This window comes from Sorex fumeus, unplaced genomic scaffold, assembly GCF_029834395.1.
Source record: "Sorex fumeus unplaced genomic scaffold, SorFum_2.1 ptg000006l, whole genome shotgun sequence".
NCBI lineage: Eukaryota > Metazoa > Chordata > Mammalia > Eulipotyphla > Soricidae > Sorex > Sorex fumeus.
This window is the reverse complement of record NW_026606063.1, coordinates 37901673-37925540: the sequence shown is the minus strand read 5'-3', so window position 1 is coordinate 37925540 and position 23868 is coordinate 37901673. Positions and strand designations below refer to the sequence as shown.

Sequence of the window (23868 nt, the reverse complement as noted above, 5' to 3'; positions counted from 1 at the left end):
ATTTATTTTGGTGGTAGTGGGGCAGTGTTGCAGGTCAAACCTGGCTGTGCTCATTCTGACAAAGACTGCTATTCAGATTATATAAAGAACACCTACAACTCCTCCTAAGAAACAATGTACAGCTAGGGAAGATTAGTTTACAAGGCGAGAGAATGCTTTCCATGTAGGAGTGCAGAGCTGGATACTTGGTACTGCATCATCCCCAACCACACCACTAGGGGGATCCAAGCACTGACCCAAGAGTACCTCTCTGGGTGTGGCCCAAATCCCAAACCACCAACACAAACAAAATCTTGTATTTGAAAAATAACTTAAATGACTGGAGTTCATGCCTTGCTTGTGGGATACCTGTCAATATATGGTCCGCTGAGGCACCTCTGGGGGGTAAACCTTTAATGATTCAATAATGGAACAGGACAAAATTAAAAAGCAGAAGACTTCTATACACACACTCTTATCACCATTCTAATCAGAAGAAAATATCCAGAAAAAGAAGAATTTTATAAAATGATTAACAAGGGATGTTCTTTATTATGTTAGTTCTAAAATATTTTCCTCTCAAAAAAATTTAAACGGGAATGACAATTTCCTTCACGACTGCCAATACTGTAAGTAACCAATAAAGATCAATATAATTTTATAAAAAAATCACTATTATATAATTTTTCTTTCTCAGTTTGACCACATAAGGGAACAATTAAATTATAAACATCATTTGACCTGATCTTATAAAAATCAGCTGTCTTTAGTCCTATTCTGTTGGCAGAGAGTTTCCGGTGTCCGTCCTGTTACTCCGTCCATTCACAATAGTTTGGGTAGGACAGTCCATAGTAATCTTTACGGTGCCACCTCGTATTCTGGTTTGCTTGACCGGCATGAGACTTTATATTCCACGAGTATCTCCTTCGTGAATAGTCTTCTCCGGGGGCTCCAGGAGGAGGAAGATAGCTTCTTTGGTAAACATTCTGATTCTGTGGACATTTTCTTAAGCAAAACAATTTAGAAGTTTTTTTTTTTAAATATACAATGTTTTATAAAATACATATTTAGTTCTACTATTTTCTGCTGCTGCACTCTCTCTCCAACCTGATTTGATCTTTTCTTACAGCAGCAGCAATGTATATGTGTGTATCTCACAACTTCCTCAACAGTGCAGCTGCCACTGAACATTTGGGTTGTTTCCCAAATGTTCTGGCTACTGCACTTAATACACATTAAGTGTGCACATATCGTTTTGTTTTGGGGTGGGGGATAGAGCCAAGGGTAGAATTCCTGGGTCATATGGGAGCGGTATTCTTCCTTTTTTTTTAAAGTAATCTCCATATTTTTTTTCCACAGAGGTCGAAAAAGACAACATTCCTACCAACAATGAATGAGGAATCCTTTTATAGTGCATCCCTGTCAACAAGGGTGATTTTAATCTTTTTTAATATAGGTTGTTCTCACTGGTGTGAGATGACATCTGTCATTTTGACTTGCATTTCCCTGATGATAAACACTTTTTCATATGCCTACTGGCCATCTACATGTCTTCTTCAGGAAGGTGTCTTTTCATCTCTCCCATTTTTGATGGGATTATTATTTTGAGATTGTTGCTGAGCTTTATTGAATGTTTTGTGTGTCTTGGATGTTACCCCTTTATTTGATATACTGTGTGTAAATATAAAAATAGAAATTCAGGGAGGATAAATATCTTGCCCTATAGTTCATAGTAGATGAATGGCAGAGTCAAAAAAGCAAATCAGTTGCACTCTTAACCTCTATACTGGACTGCCTTATCATAAACTGTTGCTATGGGCCAGAGTGACAGTACAGTGGGTTGGCCATTTGCCTTACACACGGCTGACCCAGGTTCGATCTTCATAATCCCATATGGTCCCCCAAGCCTACCAGTAGTGATAGCTGAGTGCAGAGTCAGGAGCACTGAGCACTAAGTCCTGAACACTGCCAAATGTGCTATCCCCCAGAGAAAAGAAAACTGTTGCTACATAAATATGCAAATTAATTTGCAAAGAAATAAGCAAATGCCTCCCTGTTTTACTATGGGGGGGGGGTTTGTTTGGTTTTGGAGCTACACCTGGCAATGCTCAAGAGAAACTCTTGGTTGTGCTTGGGGGACCATATGAGAGGCCGGGGATCGAACCCAGGTCAGCCCTGTGCACGGCAAACACCCTACCTGCTCTGGCCTGAGTGTTTTTAAAGCATTTTTCCAAATTAGAGTAGTTCTGTAATTTAATCTTAACATTCTTACCAAATTTCTCTAATGGAATATACTAGTTCCACTATAATCTCGATCCTTACTGTTTAGGTATCAACATTCATTACCTATTCTGAAAACTAACAACCTAAAAACAGAAGGTCCTTTTTGAGTAGCACTGTAGCACTGTCCTCCCATTGTTAATCGATTTGCTTGAGCGGGCACCAGTAACGTCTCCATTGTGAGACTTGTTGTTACTGTTTTTGGCATATTGAATACGCCACAGGGAGCTTGTCAGGCTCTGCTGTGCGGGCGGGATACTCTTGGAAGCTTGCCGGGCTCTCCGAGAGGGACGGAGGAATTCAATCCGCGTCGGCTGCATGCAAGGCAAACGCCCTACCTGCTGTGCTATAATCAGATAGCACCAGATATAACTTTTTTGGGTAATCACATCAAATTGTTCTAGTCTGAGCTCTTAATCAGTGAAAAATTTCTAGTTTCTTTTCCCAAATTGTTTCCGAAAAGTCATACACTGCAAAATACTGACAGAACCTCCTGATTTAACAATGATCACCATGAAAATGTTAATTCTTCACCATTATCATAATGTACGTGAACTAACTTATAAAATTATTATCTACTTCAATCCTCAAAAAAGGGAAAGCAGAAATACCTTGCTGACTCCTGTAAATCTTGGGTGTGGTTGTGGAAATACGGAGTAGGTACTGTGTAACCACAAGCCTGCTGTGGGTTATACATGGATCTCTGTTTAGGAGACTTATACGTGGTATGAACTGGTTCTGCCATATGTGCCGAGTTTTCATAACCTCTTGATCTGGATACACTGGAATCCCAATTCCTTAAAGAAAAAATTTCCACACATTTTAACTGTTTCCCAACATTCATGGTCAATCTAGTAAGCACAGTCATTAGCCCATGAAAGTAGCAATCTTATCCTCCCACCGTCTGTATTTGTTTAGATTTTCCTAACAAGTAAATAAGAAACATTAAACAATATAAAAACATATCTTCCTAACCACATACAGAATGCAACTTACTTTCTGATAGGACCATTCTGAAGGTCTTCAATGTAGTTTTGTCTTTCTAAGCAATGTCCCCGGCACCTATTGAATACTAAGTAGTGGATGAACTGTTAGACATAACTAGTCTTTCCCAAAGTGGGTGACACCGCCACCGGGGTAGGGTAGGTGGAGGCACAGAATTGAAATGACAGGGTGCTGGTGGTGGTAAGAGCTGTGGGTACAATGGGAGTGGGGGCACTTTGTTAGCTCAAAAGACAGACTTCCAGGTAGTGCCCTGAGTAGTTTTATTTTCTGAGACGAGGGCAGTAAGCCAAGTAAGACGTGGGCCAAGTACGTTTGGAAATCTCAGGAACAATAGCAAGAAACGTATCTTCCATAGAGAAAACAGATCAATACTATTCAAAGCAGATCAAAATCCATTATGCTAATTATTATTTGGCAAAAGATTATATCAAATCAATCAAACCAATTACAAACCTTTTTTTAACTTGACAAATTTATAGAAATTTCTATAAATTTATAGAAATTACCTTAAAGTTTTATGGAAGAGAAAAATAGTAATAAGCCCATACTTACATTCAATTGCATCATCTGGCCTCATGCCTTCTACATCAATCAAATATCTAACAAAGCAACATAAATGAAAAAGAATCATTTATACTTACTAAGGTCTGGAAGCCCCAAATTTCCCTCCCCAAATGTCCCTATCTGATTAATCATGACCATCCTGTTATTCGTCGATTGCCTCGAGCAGGCCCCAGTAACATCTCCTTCATCCTAGCCCTGAGATTTTTAAGAAAGTGCTATATTCAAGGTTTTTTAGGAGAATGAGACCCATCATTGTTACTGGTATTTTGCATATTGGCATATCTGATTAATATCTACTCAAATATCTCTAGAAATCTTTTCTAATCAACAAAAACAAGGTACAATTTTCCATATTCGGCATGCTCTCACAGTACAATGCTCTTCAGTCCCTGTCAGAGTTTAATTGTATATACCTTGTGTGATTCTTTTCTTTCTTCCCCTGGGTCCTCTAAGCAGTGCTCCAGTTATACTCAGGAATGTGGTGCTGTGGGCAGCACCCAGGGCCCTATGCATGCATGACAGGTGTCTCCATGTTTTGCACTCTTTTTATGTCAGAAACTTCTGGTCTTTATGTACATCAGTAAGCAAAGGAATGATGCAATGTGATTCTGCGGGGGGGGGGGGGGGGGGGGAAGAATACTGCCAAGCAATTGCTCAGTGGGCTTGGGTTCACTCCTGGGAATAATCAGTCAGCAGGGCTGACAGTTCAATGTTAGGGTCCATGGATGCTGTGCTCAAGAGGTACCATGGCTATACCCAGGAGTGCTGGGGGTGGGCGACGGGGAGAGTAACATGTGGTTCTGGGAGTCAAACCGAATTCTTGTAAATGCAAATCATATTCCTGAGACATCTGTGTCATCTCCCTGGCCCCGCAATGCAAAGAGTTCTTAACAAAGAATTAGGTCTCTAAATACTTTCACAGAATGATACCCACCGTAAACTAAATTATGAAACAGTACCTCATGTTACCTATTACATGACGAAATGCATATTTGTACATCTACATTTTCTTTGATCTTGGGGGGGTGGGGGTATACCTGGCAGTGCTCAGGGCTTACTCCTAGTATATCTGCATTTTCTAATTTGAAAATGTATACTAAACTTAGTCCTAACATTAAGTTCCTTCCCATATGCGAGTTACTGTTTCTCTCTCTTCTACTTTTTTTCTACCTTCTTTTTTTTTTTTTTTTGGCCTACAGTCAGCACTGCTCAGGGGCGTTACTCCTGGCTACGCATTCAGGAATCATTCCTGGCAGTCCTCAGGGAACCATATGGGATGTTCCTAGGGTCTAACCTGAGCCGGCTGCATGTAAGGCTGTATCGTAACTCCAGTCCCTAAACTTTTCTATTTAAATTAGTAATGAAGGTAACCTCTGGGTGGTGGGTGAGACTGCTTTCTACCTCATATATTTCAATATTGCCTACATGGTTTGCAGTAGCTGAAATTACAACTGTCAAGAGAAAACAACTCAAATATAGTCTATTTCTTGGAGTCAGCAACTCACCTGCAGATGAGGTAGCCAGTTCTGTTTAGACCATGGGTACAGTGAACACCAATAAGTTTGTCTATGAAACAGTGAACAGAGATTTAAGCAGACATGCAAAAAGTTGCACAATTTTCTAAAGAGTAATATTTATAAGTTACAATACTTCCACTACCCTGAAAACACTGGTAAGGTTTGAGTGTTTCAGGAACATATTAGCAAAAGAATTACCTTTCTTACAATGAAAATTTATCACTGCTAGCTCTCAGTATGTAACGGTGTATACTACTGCAGGCCTGTGGAGGCAACAACAACTAAAACTGTACTGTGACAAGCCCGTTTGTCCTTTGGGGGTAGTTGGGGGGGCGGGGCGGGAATGAAGAAGTTGGGACACACCCGGCAATTCTCAAGGGCTACTCCAGGCACTTTGTTCACTCTTGACTGTGCTAGTGATAAAATTTGGGTTGGCTGCATGCAAAGCAAAAATCTGATCCCCTGTCTCTCCAGCCCTAGCTGATTTATCTCTTCTTTCTTTCTTTCTTTCTTTCTTTCTTTCTTTCTTTCTTTCTTCTTTCTTTCTTGTAAAATTTTTATTAGTGAAACACCATGAGGTACAGTTGTAGACTTACAAATTTTTGTGCTTGGGTTTCAGTTATACAATGACCAAATACCCATCCCTCCACCAGTGCCCATTTTCCACTACCATGGGTCCCAGTATCCCCCTCCATCACCCCCCCACCCCGCCTCTGTGGCAGGTCATTCCCTTTTGTTCTCTCTCTCCTTTTGGGTGTTGTGGTTTGCAAAAGAGGCACTGAGTGGCAATCATGTTTGGTCTATAGTCTACTTTCAGTATGCTTCTCCCATCCTGGGAGGATCCTCCCAACACCCTTTATTTGGTGCTCCCTTCTCTATCTGAGCTCCCTTTCCCCCTAGCATGTGTAGCTGGCCTCCAAGCCATGGAGTAAAATTCCTGGTACTAATATCGGCCACTCTTGGGTGTTAGTCTCCTATTTTGTTACTTTATGTTCCCCAGATGAATGCAATCTTTCTATGTCTATCCCTCTCTTTCTGACTCACTTCGCTTAACAGGATACTTTCCATGTAGTACCACTTGTATGTAAATTTCATGACTTCATCTTTTTTAACACCTAGCTGATTTATCTTAACAGAACATACCCCTCAGTATTGGATTTAATTACAGAAAAGAGAAATGGAGAGGGGGAAAAGGTGGTCACAAGAAGAATGAGCCTTGTTTCTCGGTCAAACAAATATAGTATCTTTACTTTTAACACTGATAATCAAAAAAGTATTACTTTTGCTGTCCAAGACACTTCTGTTCCTCTCATTTGCTGCTCCTCACAGGCCTCAGGTTTATATGCCGTGAGAACTACCCATGTAAATACTATATATAATTTATTTTACAATGAAAAAGCAAGGCTTAAAGATGGTAAATTATACAACAGGTAAAAAGAACAAAGGTTCAAGCCCAAGACTGTTTTTGTTTTGTCTTGTTTTTGGCTTTCAGGTGACATTCAGTGATGCTATTTCCTGACTCTCTGCTCAGGGGTCACGCCAGGCAGGGTTCAGGGACCACTGGAGTACCAGGGATCAAATCTGGGCCAGCTGCATGTGTGTGCCTTGTTGTACTATGCCTCTATCCCTAAACCTAAGACTTTTCTGTTTCATAGTATTTGTTAGTCCATCATTTAAAAAAACATTGTAAGAAATAAATTAACTTGTTGGCATTTATTTAATTATAGCTGAGGTTACATGTTTAAAATAACATTAATGTTCACAGAAGGTTGAATTAGCACCAACCAGCCCAGTAAATTGACTTACTGATCTAGGTTTTGATAATTCCATTTGCCCTTGTGTTATAACAAACAATATGAAGTAAATCTATTTGTGCCTGCTAAGGCTAGGTAAAAAAAGTTTCAAATTTTTAAATAAATAAAATTTTTTATTAAAAAATGGAATGCCTGTGGTCTGATGTACAGCTACTACACCTACTACCAAAGTGCCCAGCACTCTCCACCAATGTCCTTCAATTACTTCCAGCCCAGCTCAACATTCTTCCCTCCAGTCCTCATACTGCATATATTCCAAGAGTAGCACATCACATTTGATGGGGTTTAAAGTAGAAGGCAACCAATCTTAGAGGAAAATATATTTTTACATACATACATGTATTTTGCTCGAGCGGGCCCAGTAACGTCTCCATTAGAGATTTTTGTTGTTACTGTGTATATATATGTATATGCACACAAGGCTCAACCTTTAACACTATGTTAGTGATCTCTTATAGAAGGCCTTACTGGCCCCTGGGTGAAATGCAACCATCTTCACACACTTTTCTTTAAGGAAACTTTTTTGGAGCACTTTCAGCTGTTTATTCATAACAAATAATACAAAATTATTTCGGTTCTGCTTTGGAGCAGGGGTTGGAGTTCAGGATGGAAACATCTGAAATATATTGGTGAGAAGATGTAATGATGGTGGGACTGGTGTTGGAATATTAAATGTAATCAAATACTGTGAACTATTTTATAAAAATAAAATAAAAAATAAGAGAGAACATGCAGCTCTCCAGAGTAGAAAAAACTAGTAAAGAGACAAGCAAATGAGATATGTGTTTAAGGAAGATACATGCTTGAAGAGCAGGCCTGGTTTATATTTCTTAACAAAATCACTTTCTGAACTAAATTATTTGTAATCAAAGCAAGAACATAATTGGTGGTGGGGAGGATTTGGAAGGGAGGGGTGTTTGGGCCTTTGAGGAAGGAGGTGTGTCCACTGGTGATGGATGTACTGTTGGAATTGTGTGTATGAGAAACCATCAACAACAGTACTGCAAGTCACAAAACCTCAATCAATAAAAATTTGTATTAAAAATTAAAACAAATTGCAAACCTAAAAATAAAATGGTTTGTGACCACCTGTCCTGTCCTGTCCTCCCTTTGTTCATTGATTTTGCTCGAGCAGGCCCAGTAATGTCTCCACTGGAGACTTTGTGACCACAGAAAACAAAAAAACCTATTCTGTTTGTATCACCTTGTATTTCCACCTCAACATTTTAAAGCACAACAGACCTCATGTCATACTAGTAAAAATCCCCGACTCCATACAAAATGCATGACAAAGGAATGTAGGTTAAAAGAAACAAGACATAACTCACCATTGTCTTTATTTTCTTTTAAAAACCCACTAACAGCACGTTTGAATTTTGAAATAGTTTTATCATCAGGCACATGATGCCCCAATGTAAAAATCTTCAAGTAAGGAATAGTTTCTGGCAAATCCTAGAAAGGAAAATCATGAAAATACAGTATTTCATTTGAAGGAAAATACTTAAAAATAATAAAAGCCAGAATACAAACCAAGAACTCCTAATAAAATCTAGTTAGTAGGACTATAATTCTGATAATACTTTTTTTCCGAAACATGCTTCAATCAGAAATAGTATTTGATTTTCATTACAACTACAGAACAGATAGTCAAGAGGCATGCAAAACTATAATCAAAGTTCCTGTGAATGAGTAACAGGTAGCTACAATTAAAAATGATATAATTAGTTCTTCTTGATGTCCTACATTCAAAAAGGGAGTCAATAAAGCTCCTTTTACGACTAAAATAGCTGTAAATAGAAAAGCTTGGATTTGAATTGTGACAGCAAATATCAGTTACTACTGAAAGCTGGTTTTCTTGGATAGGAGACAAGCAATCAAGTGAAAATTCAATAGTTCTGAATTAATTCTCAAGGATTGGTATGAACCTGTGAAGTATTTTATATTAAAAACAAGATGCAATTATATTTTATATTAAAAACACTGCCCTTGCTTTGACCATTAAAAAATGTCATCCAAATATCAACTTCTAGCACTTCAACTGAATCTCAAAATGCCATTTCTGTTAAAAGTTTCGTGGACCAGGGATACAGATCAATGACAGAGAATGTACTTTGCAAGCATCATTTTTGAAAAAAAAAAAAAGAAGAAAAAAAAAAGCTGCTCCATGGGGAAATGCTCTGGGGTAAGAAATGTTTTTATTAAATGGGCTTACAATGTTTTTGTGTGACATTCAAATAGCAAAAATAATGACTCAAGATTATTAGGGTCATATCAGAAGTTCTACTGGGGCTGGGGGCCAGAGCAATAGTATAGCAGGGAGTGCATTTGCCTTGTAAGTGGTCTACCCAGGTTCCATCCCAAGCTTCCCATATGGTCCCCCGAGCACCGCCAGGAGTAATTCCTGAGTGCAGAGCCAGGAGTAACTCCTGAGCATTGCCAGGTGTGACCCAAAAGGCAAAAAAAAAAAAAAAGGTTCTACTGGGTCACATGTGGTTGTGCTCAGAGATAACACTCCTGGAGGTGCTCAGGATATCACACAGGTTGTAGATTAAACAGGGTTGGTTTCTTACAAGATACTTTACCTCTGTGCTCTCTCTTCAGGCCGCCTGCCAAAATATTAACAGCCCGACTCATGGTCTCAGCCTCATATTGGCATAGCAATTAGAAATATATAATTAAGGAAACCAAGGAGTCCATTTTCTTTTTATCTATTACCCATTAAAGACCAGATTTAATTTTAGCATAACTGTTGAAGTGTTAACAATCATTATTAGGAGAATGTCTCCAGATTAAAGGGTCTACTTGCCTCTGGTTTATAATAGCGCTGAGTATATGTCAAATCAATAATCAGTCCAAGTTCTTCATTCTGTTCTTGGATTTTGTTAAAAAGATCCAAGGGAGAAAAACGTTCTTCTGGAGCAAGTTTCTCTTGAAAGCTCTGTAAGAGAGGAAAAAAAGGAAGAATGAGTGTGTGCTTAGAGTCTTTTATTATCTATTACTTTAAGCCCTATCATGGTTACAATAAAACTTCTGTAATTTACGAACAATATTACCATCCTTAACTCCAGTGATATTAGAAGGAAGAAAATAAGCTCAATGTGTATATTTCTTTGTCGATTTGTTCTGTTTTGGTCTCTAAACCACACTGTAAACTCCCAGAAGGAATGGGCCACACTGACTTATTTATGTGCTTTGTTTGGGTCGGTCCTGGCAATGCAAAGGGGTTACTCCTGGCTCTGCACTCAAGAATTACTTCCTGCGGTGCTTGGGGGACCATACGGGATGCTGGGAATTGAAACCAGGTCGGCTGTGTGCAAGGCAAATGCATTAACCACTGTGCGATTGCTCTGGCCCCACACATTGATTTTTTTTCAGTACTCTATCTGCAGCTCCAGTGGAATGCCTGCAAATAGGAATTTAATGTAATTCAAGGGGAGGAGGGAGAGACAGGTAACACTTGGCAGTGTTTAGGGATCACTCCTGGCAATGGCTCGTGGGACCATATAGGGTGCTGGGGATAGAAGCCAGGATGCTCACATGCAAGGCAAGTGCTTAACTCCTGTACTATCTTTCTGAGCTGTGTAAACAAGAATTTAAAGCAAAAGCTTGAGACAATCTTCCTGAGAGTGACTGCCGTTTCCTGCCTCAACAGTGCTTAGAGTGAGCTGGCACTCATTCCATGTGGTTGCTCAGAGAACCATCAGTCATCTCAGGTCATTTGGAGCACACCAGGCCCTCACCACTGCCACTCTAGCTCAGTCACCTAGCATTTCTTCAGCTGCTGCCACATAACCAAGTCCCCCTGTCAGATGTGCTGGAACAACCACAAGGACTTGAAGACCACCATCAACACCATCTCTCTCAAGTCCTTTGCATAGTTAATTCAGAACAATGTCCTTTTTGATTTTTTTTTTGGAAGGAAAAAATTTAATCCAGCCTTTCTTGGCAATGAAAATTTCTTAAAAAGCAAAAAGATTATTGGCATAGTTCCAATTCAAATACTTCATTCCCTGTAATGTTCAAGTGAAAGTGAGATAAAGCAACCCAATTACAAAGTATAAGCTTCTAAGACAATTATCCAATCATTCTAGTAAAATGTTAGTAAGGAAGCCTCGTGCTAATGAAGTACCCACACTGTGTTCCTGCACGCAGCCAGAGACCCATCAAGCCAACCAGTGACATCCATTGTGACCAGAACAGTTCCTTCACCTGCACGTCATTCTCACCTGTGCTGCCAACCGCAGAAACGAGACTTGATGTTTTATTACTTAGAGATGGTTCAACAAGGTTATGTCCAAGAAGCTCCCTATCAGTTACAATGGATACATACAAATTGGGTTAATTCACTAAGTTCTACTTTTTATCATTCACTGTCACCTCAGGACATCTAAAAGCTTAGATGCTGCAAAGTAATCAATGAACCTTGTCCGCAATAAACATGGGTATACAAAACTACACATCTAGACCTACAGTTATAGCCTAGACTGTCTTCTAGCTGAGCTACCATCAGAGCCCTTCCCTTCACCCTTCCTCTTCTTTCTTCACCATTTCAGTGACCAAGTTCAGGAACATCTTGCTCCAAGAGGTGGATTATTAGACTCCCAGAAGACAGTCCTTCCTAAAGACTAAAAATTATATAGGAATTGCTTACTAATACTACTTTTTAAAATATACGGTATTAGGACTTATTTTATAGCCATGTTAACTAAAATGCATATATAAAACAAAAGATAATAATGTGAACGTGCCTATAAGATTCATGGGTTCAGAACCCTTCCCTGCAAACCCCTCCCCAACAGTCAGCATTCCCTTCACTAGTTCCTTCCCCAGATACAACCATTCCTATAAATTCTTTTTAAAAGTGTTCTTTTCTTTCTCTCAATGATGTACACTTTTAAACACCTATGATTAAATGTTCCAAACAGGACTTGTTTTGCCCTTTGTCCACTACAATCTGAGTGCCTTCTACATAAAAACTTCCTAGTCTAGGATTTTTTAAAAAAGATTTTTAATTTTTTTGGGGGGTGGGGGTTGGACCACACCTGGCTGTGCGCAGGGCTTCCTCTTGGCTCTGCACTCAGCAATCACGCCTGGTGGGCTAGGAGGTAGGGGGGAAATCAAACCCAGTTGGCCACATGCAAGGCAAGCACCAACCTGTTGTGCTGTTTCTCCAGCTCCGCTAGCCTAGAACCGTGCCTCTTCTCATCCCTATCAACCCAGCGGACAGACTGGGTTGGCAAAACGACTCTCAAGTCAGTATTAACAGTTTTACTCCCTCAAACTGTTTTCAGAAGCCTTTCCTAAGAATTTCAACAAGGTGTACACAAGTGACTTCTTCTTCTTCTTTTTTTTTTTTTTTTGCTTTTTGGGTCACACCCAGCAATGCACAGGAGTTACTCCTGGCTCATGCACTCAGGAACTCAGGAATTACTCCTGGCAGTGCTCGGGGGACCATATGGGATGCTGGGAATCGAACCTGGGAATCAAACCCGGGTCCGCCACGTGCAAGGCAAGGCAAATGCCCTACCCGCTGTGCTATTGCTCCAGCCCCTGGACTTGTTTATTAATTCTACTTTTACACTGGAAACCTCTTTAACATCTAGAAAGACTAGATGTTTGCAATTAGGACATTTGTCCTTTCTATACAATATATACACAGCTAAATAAAGCAAAAGACAGACATAAGGGACAATGGCTAATCTTGCCTAACTAAAAACATTCGCGTCTAAAAGCCCTATGCTTCCCTCCTCCTTCTCTGAAGCAGTACAAGTGAAACTGTTCAGAAGCAGGTGGATCATTCTGGTCATACCATTTCCAAAAGACTACCCTAACGTATTTTAACAAAAAACTACCTACAAAATGTGTTAATTTCACTACCTCTACTTTTAACATACTTTGTGCACTTCTAAACATCTAGAGAGACTAGATGTTTCAAATAAGTACTTAGTTTGTCCACTATATACATAGTAGTGTTGAATAAACCACACACATGTAACAACGGTTGTATCTCAAAGCCTCTTCACTGTGGTCTAGAGCCCTGCATTTCCTCCAATTCTTCCTCTCCACCACCAACCCCTGGTGAGGGTAAGCACAATTTCATTCCCTAAAAGGTCCTTTTCTTTCTTTTTGAAGGTGTTTTCTTGAAGGCAGCTTCTGATGAATTTTCACACCAAGTTACAAAGGTGCTGGTTTACTAACTCTACTTTTGTCATACATTGGCAACCTCTTTAATATCTGGAGATTAAGTATTTAAAAATCAGGACTCATTTGTCCAGTATGCATATATATATATGTATATACAGTAAAGTTATAGATGAAATACAACGTAACATACTAGAGCAGCGGGTAAGCTGAAAATAAGCAGAAATTTTCTACTGAGCATTTTGTTCCCCTCCACCTCCCTCAACCCAGCAAGTTCACTGTTTGAAGAGGTGGTTCAAAGATTGCATTTCTAAGGCTATTTCCCACCCACTTTTTATTTACAAGAAGCACTATGCTACTTTTAACTAGATTCAGCACCTAGCTAGGTATAGAGAAAGACAAGGCATTTCATTTAAGAACTTTTCCACAATGGACACAGCACTATTAAAGCAAACTGCACCCATAAAAAAAAGTTCTATTTTGAGGTATCTTCTAAATATGACCATTCTGGCCTTAACTTTTCCCTTATTCCCTCCAACCCAACTTCATGGACAAGTACAGGAATGTATGTTTGGAGAACTAATTTATACCCAAGTCTTTTGTAGAAAATCTTCCTGTAACAGTCAACAGATTTAAAGGTGCTAATTTTACTCCTTTGCCATACACTGGCAACTTTTAAAATCCAAAGCAGAGGTCCCCAAACTTAATTTGGCCTACCACCACCTTTTCAGGGGGAAAAAAATCACTGAGCCCCCTCTGGGAAACAAAGGACCCACCCCGCACCCCCCAACTGCACGTTAAGGCTACTGTTGCCCCTCCCCCTCCCTCCCAGTGGCCCCTTGGCCGCAGTATTGCCCACTTTGAGGATTATTTTGAGCTAGTGACTAGATGTTGCCAAAGTTCTGCCCCTTATAAACAGAGCAAAAGAAAATGCGTGTAACAAAAATGATTGTCTTCAAAAATGTCTCTCTATGCACACAAACACTAGCACATCGCCTTTTGCAAACCTTTCCCTCCCACCTCCTCAAAGCACTTAGCAGGCAAGCACACTGTGCACAGAGGTGACTGAATGGCCCCACTCCCAGGACAGTATTTCCCACCAGTTTGAGTAAAAATGGCATTTACAAGCGTGGCGTTTCACTACCTCTACATTTAACATACATTGGGCACTTCTAGACATCTAGACGGACTAGATGTTTCAAACAGGACTTAAATCTGTCCACTATATACACAGCAGTTTTGAACCAACTGCACACATGTAACCGAATCTGGGCGTCTTGGAAATGTGAACATTCTGGCCTAACGCCACCATTCCCCCACCCCTCCCTCTTCCAACTCCCAATGCTCATATTTCAAAAGACACTCTTTCCCCTAAAATTTTGCAGAAAAATGTACACACACTCTTGGCTATACACTGTTAAAATCTACAAAGATTAGATGCGACTAGCTTCACACTCACTGTCCCATATATACTCTATATACAGCAACGGGAAACCAAAGAAAGCGAACACAATCACCCGGACTCACTTCGACCACACTGGCAAGGAGCTCTTTGTCCCTCCCCTCCCGCCCCTCCCCCGCCCAGTTCCCGGCTCCCAAGGCGCTTTGCCACCTCCCCGCCTTCCCCATAGGAGACTTTCTTTAAAATTTACAAAGCCTGTTTGCAGCCACTACTTCGAACAAACGTCAGGCACTTTGGAGCATCTGGAAGATGAGCTAGTTCGGAAAAGTACTCAACATTGCCAATCGGACACGCAACCGTGGGGAACAAAAGGGACACAAAGCAACGGTCATTGCAGAAAAACGTCCTCTGGCCTTCCTCCTCCAGCAGGCCTCCGCTCCCCGTCCTCCTCTCGTGGGCAGACAAAGGGGCCGGGGCGTCTCCGGGCCTCGCTTCCGAGATGGTGCCCATCCCCTCCCAGAAAGCCCGTTCCAGAAGACGTCCTCGAGGCTTGTGGTTCCGCCAGAGCCAGTGGGTCTGCACACGTCTCTCCTTTCACACCAGGCCTACAGATACAGCACGCGGCTCTTTTTTTTCTTTTTCCGTTTTCTACCAAAAAGGGTGGGGCGAAGTTGAGAGCAGCTTCATCATATTATGTACACGGGCCTTCGCTGGCGGCTGGGACGGGAGTGTCTTCCCGATCGGCGTCGGGCACTTGGCGCGTAGGTCAGCAACATCTTCTCGGCGAGCGTCGAGTCAGCGGGCGGAGGGCGGCCGGGCGGGCCGGGCTGCGGGCTCCGGGCGGTGCCGCTCACCTTGCGGGCCCCTTGCGGGCCGGGTCGGTCGGTCGGGCTGGGACTGGCCCGGATCTGCGCGGCTTCAGGGCTCAAAGACGGGTCCTCCGTGGGCCTGGGTGGGCCTAAGTAGGCCTCGGTGGGGCTCGGGGGCCTTGGCGGGCCTCGATGGGCCTCGGTGGACCTCGGGGATCTCTGTGGACTGGCCGGGCCTTCGGCAGCAGCCGGAATCGGCCAGCGAGGGGCGCGGCCCGACTCAGTCCACCTCTCCGCAGCCCCTCGCCGCTCTGCCACCTTCCCTCATCCCCGGCCCCCCCACAGCTCGCCCCCGGCCCAGGGCCCGAGCCCTGTGGGGCCCGTCACGGACCCGACGTGCCCAACGCTCTCCTTGCTCGCTTGCTGCTCCCCACAATGTCCTTTTTGTATGGATACAAGAAGACAGTTAATGCTATGCTTTTATAACTTGGGAGTTAACTGACTCTCAATGATATTTACCTCCTTGGCATCTGTTCTCTCGACTTAAGCCTCAGTTGCCCTTACTTCCTAACACCCCAAAAGCAGGGTCCTGACGAGGGACTGGATGGACCCAGGGCAAGCAGTGAGCTATGTGCTACCATGGCATCGAAATGAGCCTGGCCAAAGTGCCATAATGCTTAACTATAAGATAAGAACATGGTCATGGACAAATTCTGTCATGATTCAAAAAGTAGTAACTAGATTCAGACCCTGCTAGGGTTAGGAAAGATTAATCTGGCCTGAGCACTGTAGTTTAAGTCTGGCAAGATGTTCCGGGGAGAGCCACCCTACAAGCTCAATGTATCTCTTACTGTGTCCATACAAAAATAACTAATATTAAGAAGTAGAATTAAGATGTTAATTAAGTTATTGGAACTAAGGAGAAGAGGAACACTCCTAGGTGGTGTTTCTGACCTGGAGCTCGATGGACTGTCAGGAAGGGGTTTCTTATGCTGATTTTGCTACCACTGGGTGTAGCCTCTGCCCAGAGTTGGGAGTTGGGAGGAGACAGAGAGCAGGGCAGCAAGATGGAGCACAGAGAGATAACCAGGAGAAACAGGAGGAGACAGGAATGTGGGGCAGTGTGAGACTAGAATGGGGGGCTCAGAGAGACTTGAACAGGCATGTGGGGAGAATGGAACAACTGACAACTGATCAACCAACTGGCTTGGCCCTCATTTCCTCCTCTGTCTGCCCCATGGCATAGGCCACCCTGGCTGGGCAAGCAGTTCAAGACCACCAAACTTGGGTGGTGGTGGTGGGGGCTGCAGCAGCAGTCTGGGGATTATACAGGGGCCCAAAATGTCTCTGATTAGCAGACTGGGACACATGACAATGAGAGCTAAGCCTTAAATACTGGGTTTACCATTACTTTTCCTGTAAGTTGTGTTTGCACCAATCCTTCAAAGAAAGTAATTGGATATCCCCATCCCTCAAAAAGACTCAAAGACCCACTCACACAAGCACACACATGTGTGTATATGTATGCTCTACAAGCATGTATTCTGCCCTGAATTGTACCTCACTTGCTTGTCTCTTTGCTTGCTTATTTCACTCGTGAACACATTTCCCCCCTCTCTCACTCCTCACATAGATTTGGTGGTGTTTGTTTGTTTTTTTCTTTTTGCAGGGGGGCAGGTGGCTGGTGCTGGGCCACACCGGGCACTGCTCAGGGTTCTGAACTCAGGGATCTTTCCTGGCAGGCTTGAGGGGCCATATGGGGGTGTCAGAAATTGAATCTGGTTGGCCACATGCAAGGCAAATGCCTTACTCATTGTACACTCGGTCAGGCCCCAACTCTCACATCTTTTTAAGCAAGTATCATTCAATAAAAGCTACCTTGCTTCAATAATAACAACAACAACAACAACAACAATAATAATTAGACTAGGTGCTCAGGAAAACCAAGAGAAAAGTAGAGTAGTCCCACTTGCACCCTCTCTCACCAAACCCCGCTTTCTCTACCAACATTTGACACCAGTGTGGTTTATTTGCTACAATCAATAAACAAATACTGATGTGTAAACTCACACAAATAGGGGGCACGGCACCCAAAGCGGCCGTGGCTCTATCTCTCCTGCAGCCCGCGTTTGGTAGTCTCCCCTTCTCCCACCCTGGAGAGGTTGATGGCGATGGTCAGGCAGAGGAAGGAAACGAGGGCCAGGCTGGCAGGTATTAGTCGCAGTTTATTCCATTCCTCTCTTCATCTACACCAGTCTCTCTTGTCTGTCTCTGCTTCTGTCTCTGCTCCCTCTCTCCTTCTGTCTCTGTTCCCCTCTGTTTCTGTCTCTGCTCTTGTCTCTCCTCTCTGCTCCCCTCTGTCCAATCTACAGTCCCATTATATTTCTCTCCAAGAGGAATTGGGAAAACAATTACACATAGGTGCAGTCACAATCAATAGGGGTAGAAATCAATAGGGGTAGAAATCAATAGGGGTAGAAATCTTAGCCTCAGGGAAGGCCACTCCTAGGACAGATCCTTTCTCAGCAGGAGGACCCACCCTAGAGCAGAATCCCATGGGTGTGCCTCTCCTCTCCTTGTCCGACAAGCATATGAGAATATATAATATAAATCATTTTGTACGGATACAGTAAGAAATATCTTAAACTTATAGAATTGCTCTCCTAGGGCCATCTCGATCTCAGACTACAGTGCTCAGGCCAGATAGTCTTTCCCACCCCTAGCAGGATCCTAGTCTCGTCGTTACCTTTGGATCATGACAGCATTTGTCTATGATCAAACTCTTAACTTATAGTTAAGAATCGTGGCACTTTGGCCTGGCCCATTTCGCTGCCAGGGTAGCTCACCGCTTGCCCTGGGTCCATTCAGTCCCTCGTTGGGACCCTGCTTTTAGGGTGTTAGGAACTAAGGGCAACTGAGACTTAAGTCGAGGAAGCAGATGCCCGGGAGTGAATAATATTCAAAGCCAATCAAATCCTAAGTTACAAAGCATGATGTTAATGGCCTTCCTGTATCTATACAAAAAAGACATTACTTTAAGGTAAAATGTTCATAAGGCATAAGGAGAGGAGAAAGGCAATATTTCACTCATACATATAAAATCATAGATTTCTGGGAAACTGATCTTATAAATTAACAAAGTCTGATTAAGGGGAAAGCTGATTAACTGGGTGGGAAGGAGAGCATAGGGAAGACTGTTTAGAGATAAACACAATGGAAGTGGAAGTGCTTCAGGAGCACTGTGATGGGTGTAACCAGATTGATGGGTGTAACCAGATAAACCTAAGTTTCTTGTGGAAGAAGGACAAAGCAATGTTATCCTACATACTGACGTATCATCATCAACTAAAATCTACTACCTACATTATGAGTCACTCTTTGTACTATGCATCTAGTAGGTGTGACCAAAGTAGAATGACATTTTTTTCCACCTTAGAGTATACCATATACAACTGTTTCACACCCTAAAACCTGCCCTATGTTCTATGAACTAGGGCAGACTCCTATGGACTAATATAGCTGATAGGGCTAGATGACCTCCTTACACGATTCTTTTTCAAAAATTTCATGACTATTTAAATTTCTTTTTTCTAAATGAGTTTTAGAATCAGCCTAACTCTGAAAAAATCCTATTCGAGATGATATTCACTTATAAATTAACTTAGATTTATAATGTTAACTCTTCCATGCAATGTTGAAAAATGTTTAAAGAGTTAATTAAAATAAAACACACAGGGCTGGGGATGCAACTATGCAGCAGAGCAAATGCCAAGCAGGTGAAAGACCCTGGCTTCTCGTGGGCACCACCAAAACATTAAATTAAGCAATTTTTCCAGTCAGTTTCTTGCAGACTATGAGCTATGGGATCAATGATCATCTCTATGATATGGTAATATGAACAATAATCAAGCTTAGGGAACTAGGTCACAAACCCTCATGGATTTCTTCCTTGATCAACCCTGTTATTATTATAAATAATAATAATTGAATGCCATGATTTTTTGCAACACATTTGATGGCTGACATATTCTACTGCAGTAGCACTGTACCGTAGCACTGTCCTCCCGTTCTTCATCAGTTTGCTTGAGTGGGCACCAATAACATCTCACAACAAATTATGAGACTTGTTACAGTTTTTGGCATATCGAACATGTTACAGGGAGCTTGCCAGGCTTTGCTGTGTGGGCGAGATACTCTTGATAGCTTGCCGGGCTCCCCAAGAGGGGTGAAGGAATTGAACCTGGGTCGGCCGCATGCAAGGCAAAGGCCCTACCCGCTGTGCTATCGCTCCAGCCCACTCTACTGCAGTATGCTTGAGAAAACACTGTTAAGCACTAAGGAATATATTTAAAATTTTATTTTTGCAGTGCCGGGGATCAAACTGAGGACCTCATGCATGCAAGGCAAGCAAGTGCTCTACTGCATTCCAAGCCTAACGGCTTCTCTTCTATGGGGGACTTCATTAAAACACCCAGAAAAAAACGCTAATTTCATTGCAACACTAGAGTAATTCATTTCCCTAATGCTAAGTACTGCATAGTGAGGGAAGAGTGGTTACAGAGCGTTGCAAATCCTTAAGCAATCCCAACACTAAGTAACAAGCATGAGAAAAAGAAGAGGCTTTTTCAAAATAACATCACACAGTGAAGATTTGTGACTGGACAGGGTACACTAAAGTTTTCCTATCTTCTCGCTTACTGATGTACTACTTTAAGGTTGAACTGGGACTCTGTGGAACTTTGGGAATCTACTTTAGAAGCCATAGAGCACAGACTTGAGAATGATCAGACAAAGGAGGGGAACACAGAACAAATTTCATAATTCAACAAAGATTCATTAAGTATTTATACACCAAATGAGGATGATATGTTTATTTTCCTCCACCAGTATCCCCAGCTTTCCTTTCGCCTCTCAGCTGGCCTCTGAGGCAGGTACTTTTGTCTTTTTCTCTTCCCTATTAGGCATGGTATCTACAATACTGTTACTGATAGAGTATCATTTTGTCTCCTTTCAGCACCTAGTCCTGGTCCAGAGTGGTCACTTCTATCACTGTCATAGTGGTCCCTCCCCTGACCTATCTCCCCTGTCCCCACAGTGGTAAGTTTCCTACCAAGGACCAGTTCCGCTCTTCATTTCTATTGCTATCATGCATTAGTTATTCCCTTACAACGTCTCTTTATATCTTGAATGTGAGTGAGATCTCTCTCCCTTTCCCCACAAATCTAATTGAATTTCTAAGGATAGTCACAGTTTATCAGCTAAGTGAAATATAAGTTGTTTTATTTGGAAATAACAGCTATTAAGAACTGTTTACTATTACAGAAACAACTCCTCTAAGGCAATATATGCAATCAAGATCAGACTATCTTTGCAGTTCTTGCATTCATAGTATAAGTATTTCTTTGTTTCGGAACAGTCATGCCCAAACACTTACATATTAAACATATATTATTACATTATTTTATTATTTATATAGAATATTGCATTTTTTCTTAAAATTAAGCACGGAAGTAGCTTATGAATTTTAGTACAGTACTTTACTAAGAATTTCCTATAAAAAAGAAAAATGAAGAATGACAGTTGAAAGCCTACAAGATGAATTCAAATTCCTGAAAGGCTATCAAATTAATTTTGCTTACCTTTTTCAAAGGAACTTTGAAAGCAATGAAACGAGTTCCAGGCATCCGCTGTCCAACTGGGATATAGTCCTTCCACCTATTAACACAATTTTGGTTAGGCCAATTTTAAGTACAGGAACCTTGAAAATGAATACCACAGCCCAGACAGATAATTATTTATTTTTTTTTTTTGGTGTTCGCTTTTCAACCTCACCTTTACCTACTTATAGTACATAAAATGCATATTAATTTATAAAATGAAGAGCATTCACCTACATGTTTGTTTCCTCTTCCTGGTTCTCTATCTTGTAAACAGATACAGGGTTATAAAACAATGCAAAGGTTTTAACAAATAAAGCTACTTAAAACTGGAGATGGCCTGCACTTCTGTGGCTCTAAAGTCCAGGAAAACAGCCCCATTCGAAACACTACGGTACCAGCAATCCATTTAGCGTTGACTAAAATTGCTTCCGTTTAAATGACTTCAGCTAATCTTAGTTCTCCTGTCATCAAATGTATCAGGAGGGAACGTCAAAAATCATTCACCTCTTATCAAAGATCTGACCAAAATCGGAGTGTGAACAGGAGTCACAGAGAAAAGCAGCGTTTGGGCTGATTTCTGCAAGAGGAGTCACAATTAAGCAGTTAAATCCCGTAAATCCCGTGGCACAGACTCTGCGGGAGAAAGCTGGCACAAGATGGACCAGGAGAAACAGAGGAGGTACTGGAGTTATTTCTTCTAATACGGGGCAGGGCAAGTGGCCTTTATTCAAAAAAAAAAAAAAACGGCGCTTCTGCCCAGTGCCCCCCAACTTAACCTATTAAAAAGTCCAGGTGAAAAATGACGAGGGGAACAAGAGTGGCCAAACAACCTCACTCCTTTGGGGAACCCTATCGCAAAACAACAACAAACAACAACAAAACAGGGAGGTTCTGTAAAGGGATGCAAATGAAGAGGATTCAAAAGGCAAGAGGGGAAGAAGAGGAAGAGGAAGCACACAGGTCTCAAGGAATGAAGAGTTCTCTGCTCATCTGGGGGAACGCCTCCAAAGTCAGCGTTTGCAAATCAAGAGGAAGATCTCCCCCACGGAGGCCCTTGAGGAACTGCTGGGGCTACAAATTCGGATTTTGGGGCCCCGTGGGGCGGGACTCGCGGGGTGGGGGTGCGGGAGAGGGAGGTGGTCCTTCTCGCTCACAGCCTGGGCGAGTGGGTGAAGGGGTGCCCGCCCGCCAGCAGTCTTGCACCTGACCAGGGGATGGGGAAAAGGAGGGGGGACGGGGGTCCCGCTTCCCGGGGGTGCAAATCAGCCCCTCCACCCCACCCCACCCCAGCCCCGGCAGCGGGCCGTCCCCCGGGGTCGCCCTGGGGCACGGCCGACGCCTCCCGGACCGGGACCCCGCGCGGGGGCCGCAGTGACGTCCGCAGAGCGCGAGCGCTCCGGACTCCCTCTCGGGTTACCTCTCGGGGACGTGGTTTCCGCCCTTCTTTTTAGCCCGGGAACGTCCCGCAAAGCCGTGCCCCTGACCCCAGCCGCCGCGGGAAGGATGCCAATGGCTCATGGGGGCCCCGAGATGCCGCCCACCCGAGGCCAAGAGCGCCCGAGCAGCCAGTCCGGCGCTCCCCGAGGGCCACCGCTCCCAGGCCGGAAGAGCCGGGCGAGCCCTCCTCCCGGCGCCCGGCCACCGCGCACGCGCCGTCGCCGGCCCGGATGACGTCACCGCGGCGGGGCGGGGCGGGGGCGGGGCGGAGAACGCGAATCCGTCAACGCGCCTCTGGTGGGTGGCGACCTTCCCCCTCCGGAGTCGGCGACCGGGAACCGCGGGTGGAAGGATTCTCGCCCCTCGGCTGAGACTTCAAAACTGCAAGCTCCATTATAAAAAGCCCCACTGCCCCAGAAATTCTTGAGTTCTTAAAGATATTTTCCAAGTTCTTGCAGATGGTTTACACTTGCACATTTTGGAGCATATATTGTTTATGTTTGCACATGTTTATATAGGAACATGTTCTGAACAAGCAGCTTACTGTGCACGGTCGTCTATGACCCATCTTAAACATTCATTTGCCCAATCTATAGTACGAACATCTTTCAGGTGTTTTATCACTATCACCCCGTTGTTCATCGATTTGCTCGAGCCAGCGCCAGCAACAGCTCCACGCATTTCTGTCACGGTGCTAGTGTAGCCCCAAACTGAGCAGGCTTGGAGATCTCAGCCCCTGGTCCCATACACCTGGGTTCCTCTGCCGGTTCCTTCATGCGTGAGGCTTGTCCTAGCGTGTGGAGAGTGGTCTCAGCATGGCTGTGGCTATTTTATAAATTGATTTATAGTGCTCTGTGAATGATAAGTATAATTTATATAAACATCCTAAATATTGATGAACTTTTAGTTGTTTTTCAGGCTGTTTGCATTTTTTCCTTTTTCTTTTCTGTTGCAGACAGGCTGCACTGTCTGCAGCTACATATAAATGCCGAGAAGAGCAGAATTGTTGGAAATAAGGATATGCAAACTAAAATCTTGGAACTATACTACTTAAGCTCAAAACAATATCAAACTATACTCCCACCCAGAGGGGAATCTTTTTCTGGGGTTCACATGGCCGACCCGAGTTCGATTCCTCCACCCCTCTCAGAGAGCCCAGCAATCTACCTAGAGTATGGAGCCCGCAGGGCAGAGCCTTGCAAGCTACCCGCAATGTATTCGATATGCCAAACACAGTAACAACAAAGTCTCCAATGGAGA

The 23868-nt window shown here is 42.9% G+C and overlaps 1 protein-coding gene across 1 annotated transcript; it reads right to left on the bottom strand.

Moving 5' to 3' along the window:
- Window positions 1-379: 379 nt before the first annotated feature.
- DUSP11 (dual specificity phosphatase 11) lies at window positions 380-22777 on the bottom strand. Its single transcript, XM_056124164.1, has 9 exons — window positions 22589-22777; window positions 21151-21226; window positions 9966-10097; window positions 8488-8611; window positions 5334-5394; window positions 3817-3863; window positions 3256-3331; window positions 2871-3056; window positions 380-984 (listed from the first exon to the last, which is right to left on the bottom strand). The coding sequence occupies exons 1-9, from the start codon at window positions 22687-22689 to the stop codon at window positions 789-791; spliced, it is 999 nt and encodes a 332-aa protein (XP_055980139.1). The 5' UTR covers window positions 22690-22777; the 3' UTR covers window positions 380-788.
- Window positions 22778-23868: the final 1091 nt, after the last annotated feature.

Coding starts and splice junctions, on each gene's coding strand:
- DUSP11 (XM_056124164.1), bottom strand. CDS start 22,689: ATGAGCCATTGGCATCCTTCCCGCGGCGGCTGGGGTCAGGGGCACGGC. Junction 21,227..22,588: donor GGAAACCACGTCCCCGAGAG/GTAACCCGAGAG, acceptor TTGTGTTAATAG/GTGGAAGGACTATATCCCAG. Junction 8,612..9,965: donor AGCGCTATTATAAACCAGAG/GCAAGTAGACCC, acceptor TTTCCTTTCTAG/GATTTGCCAGAAACTATTCC.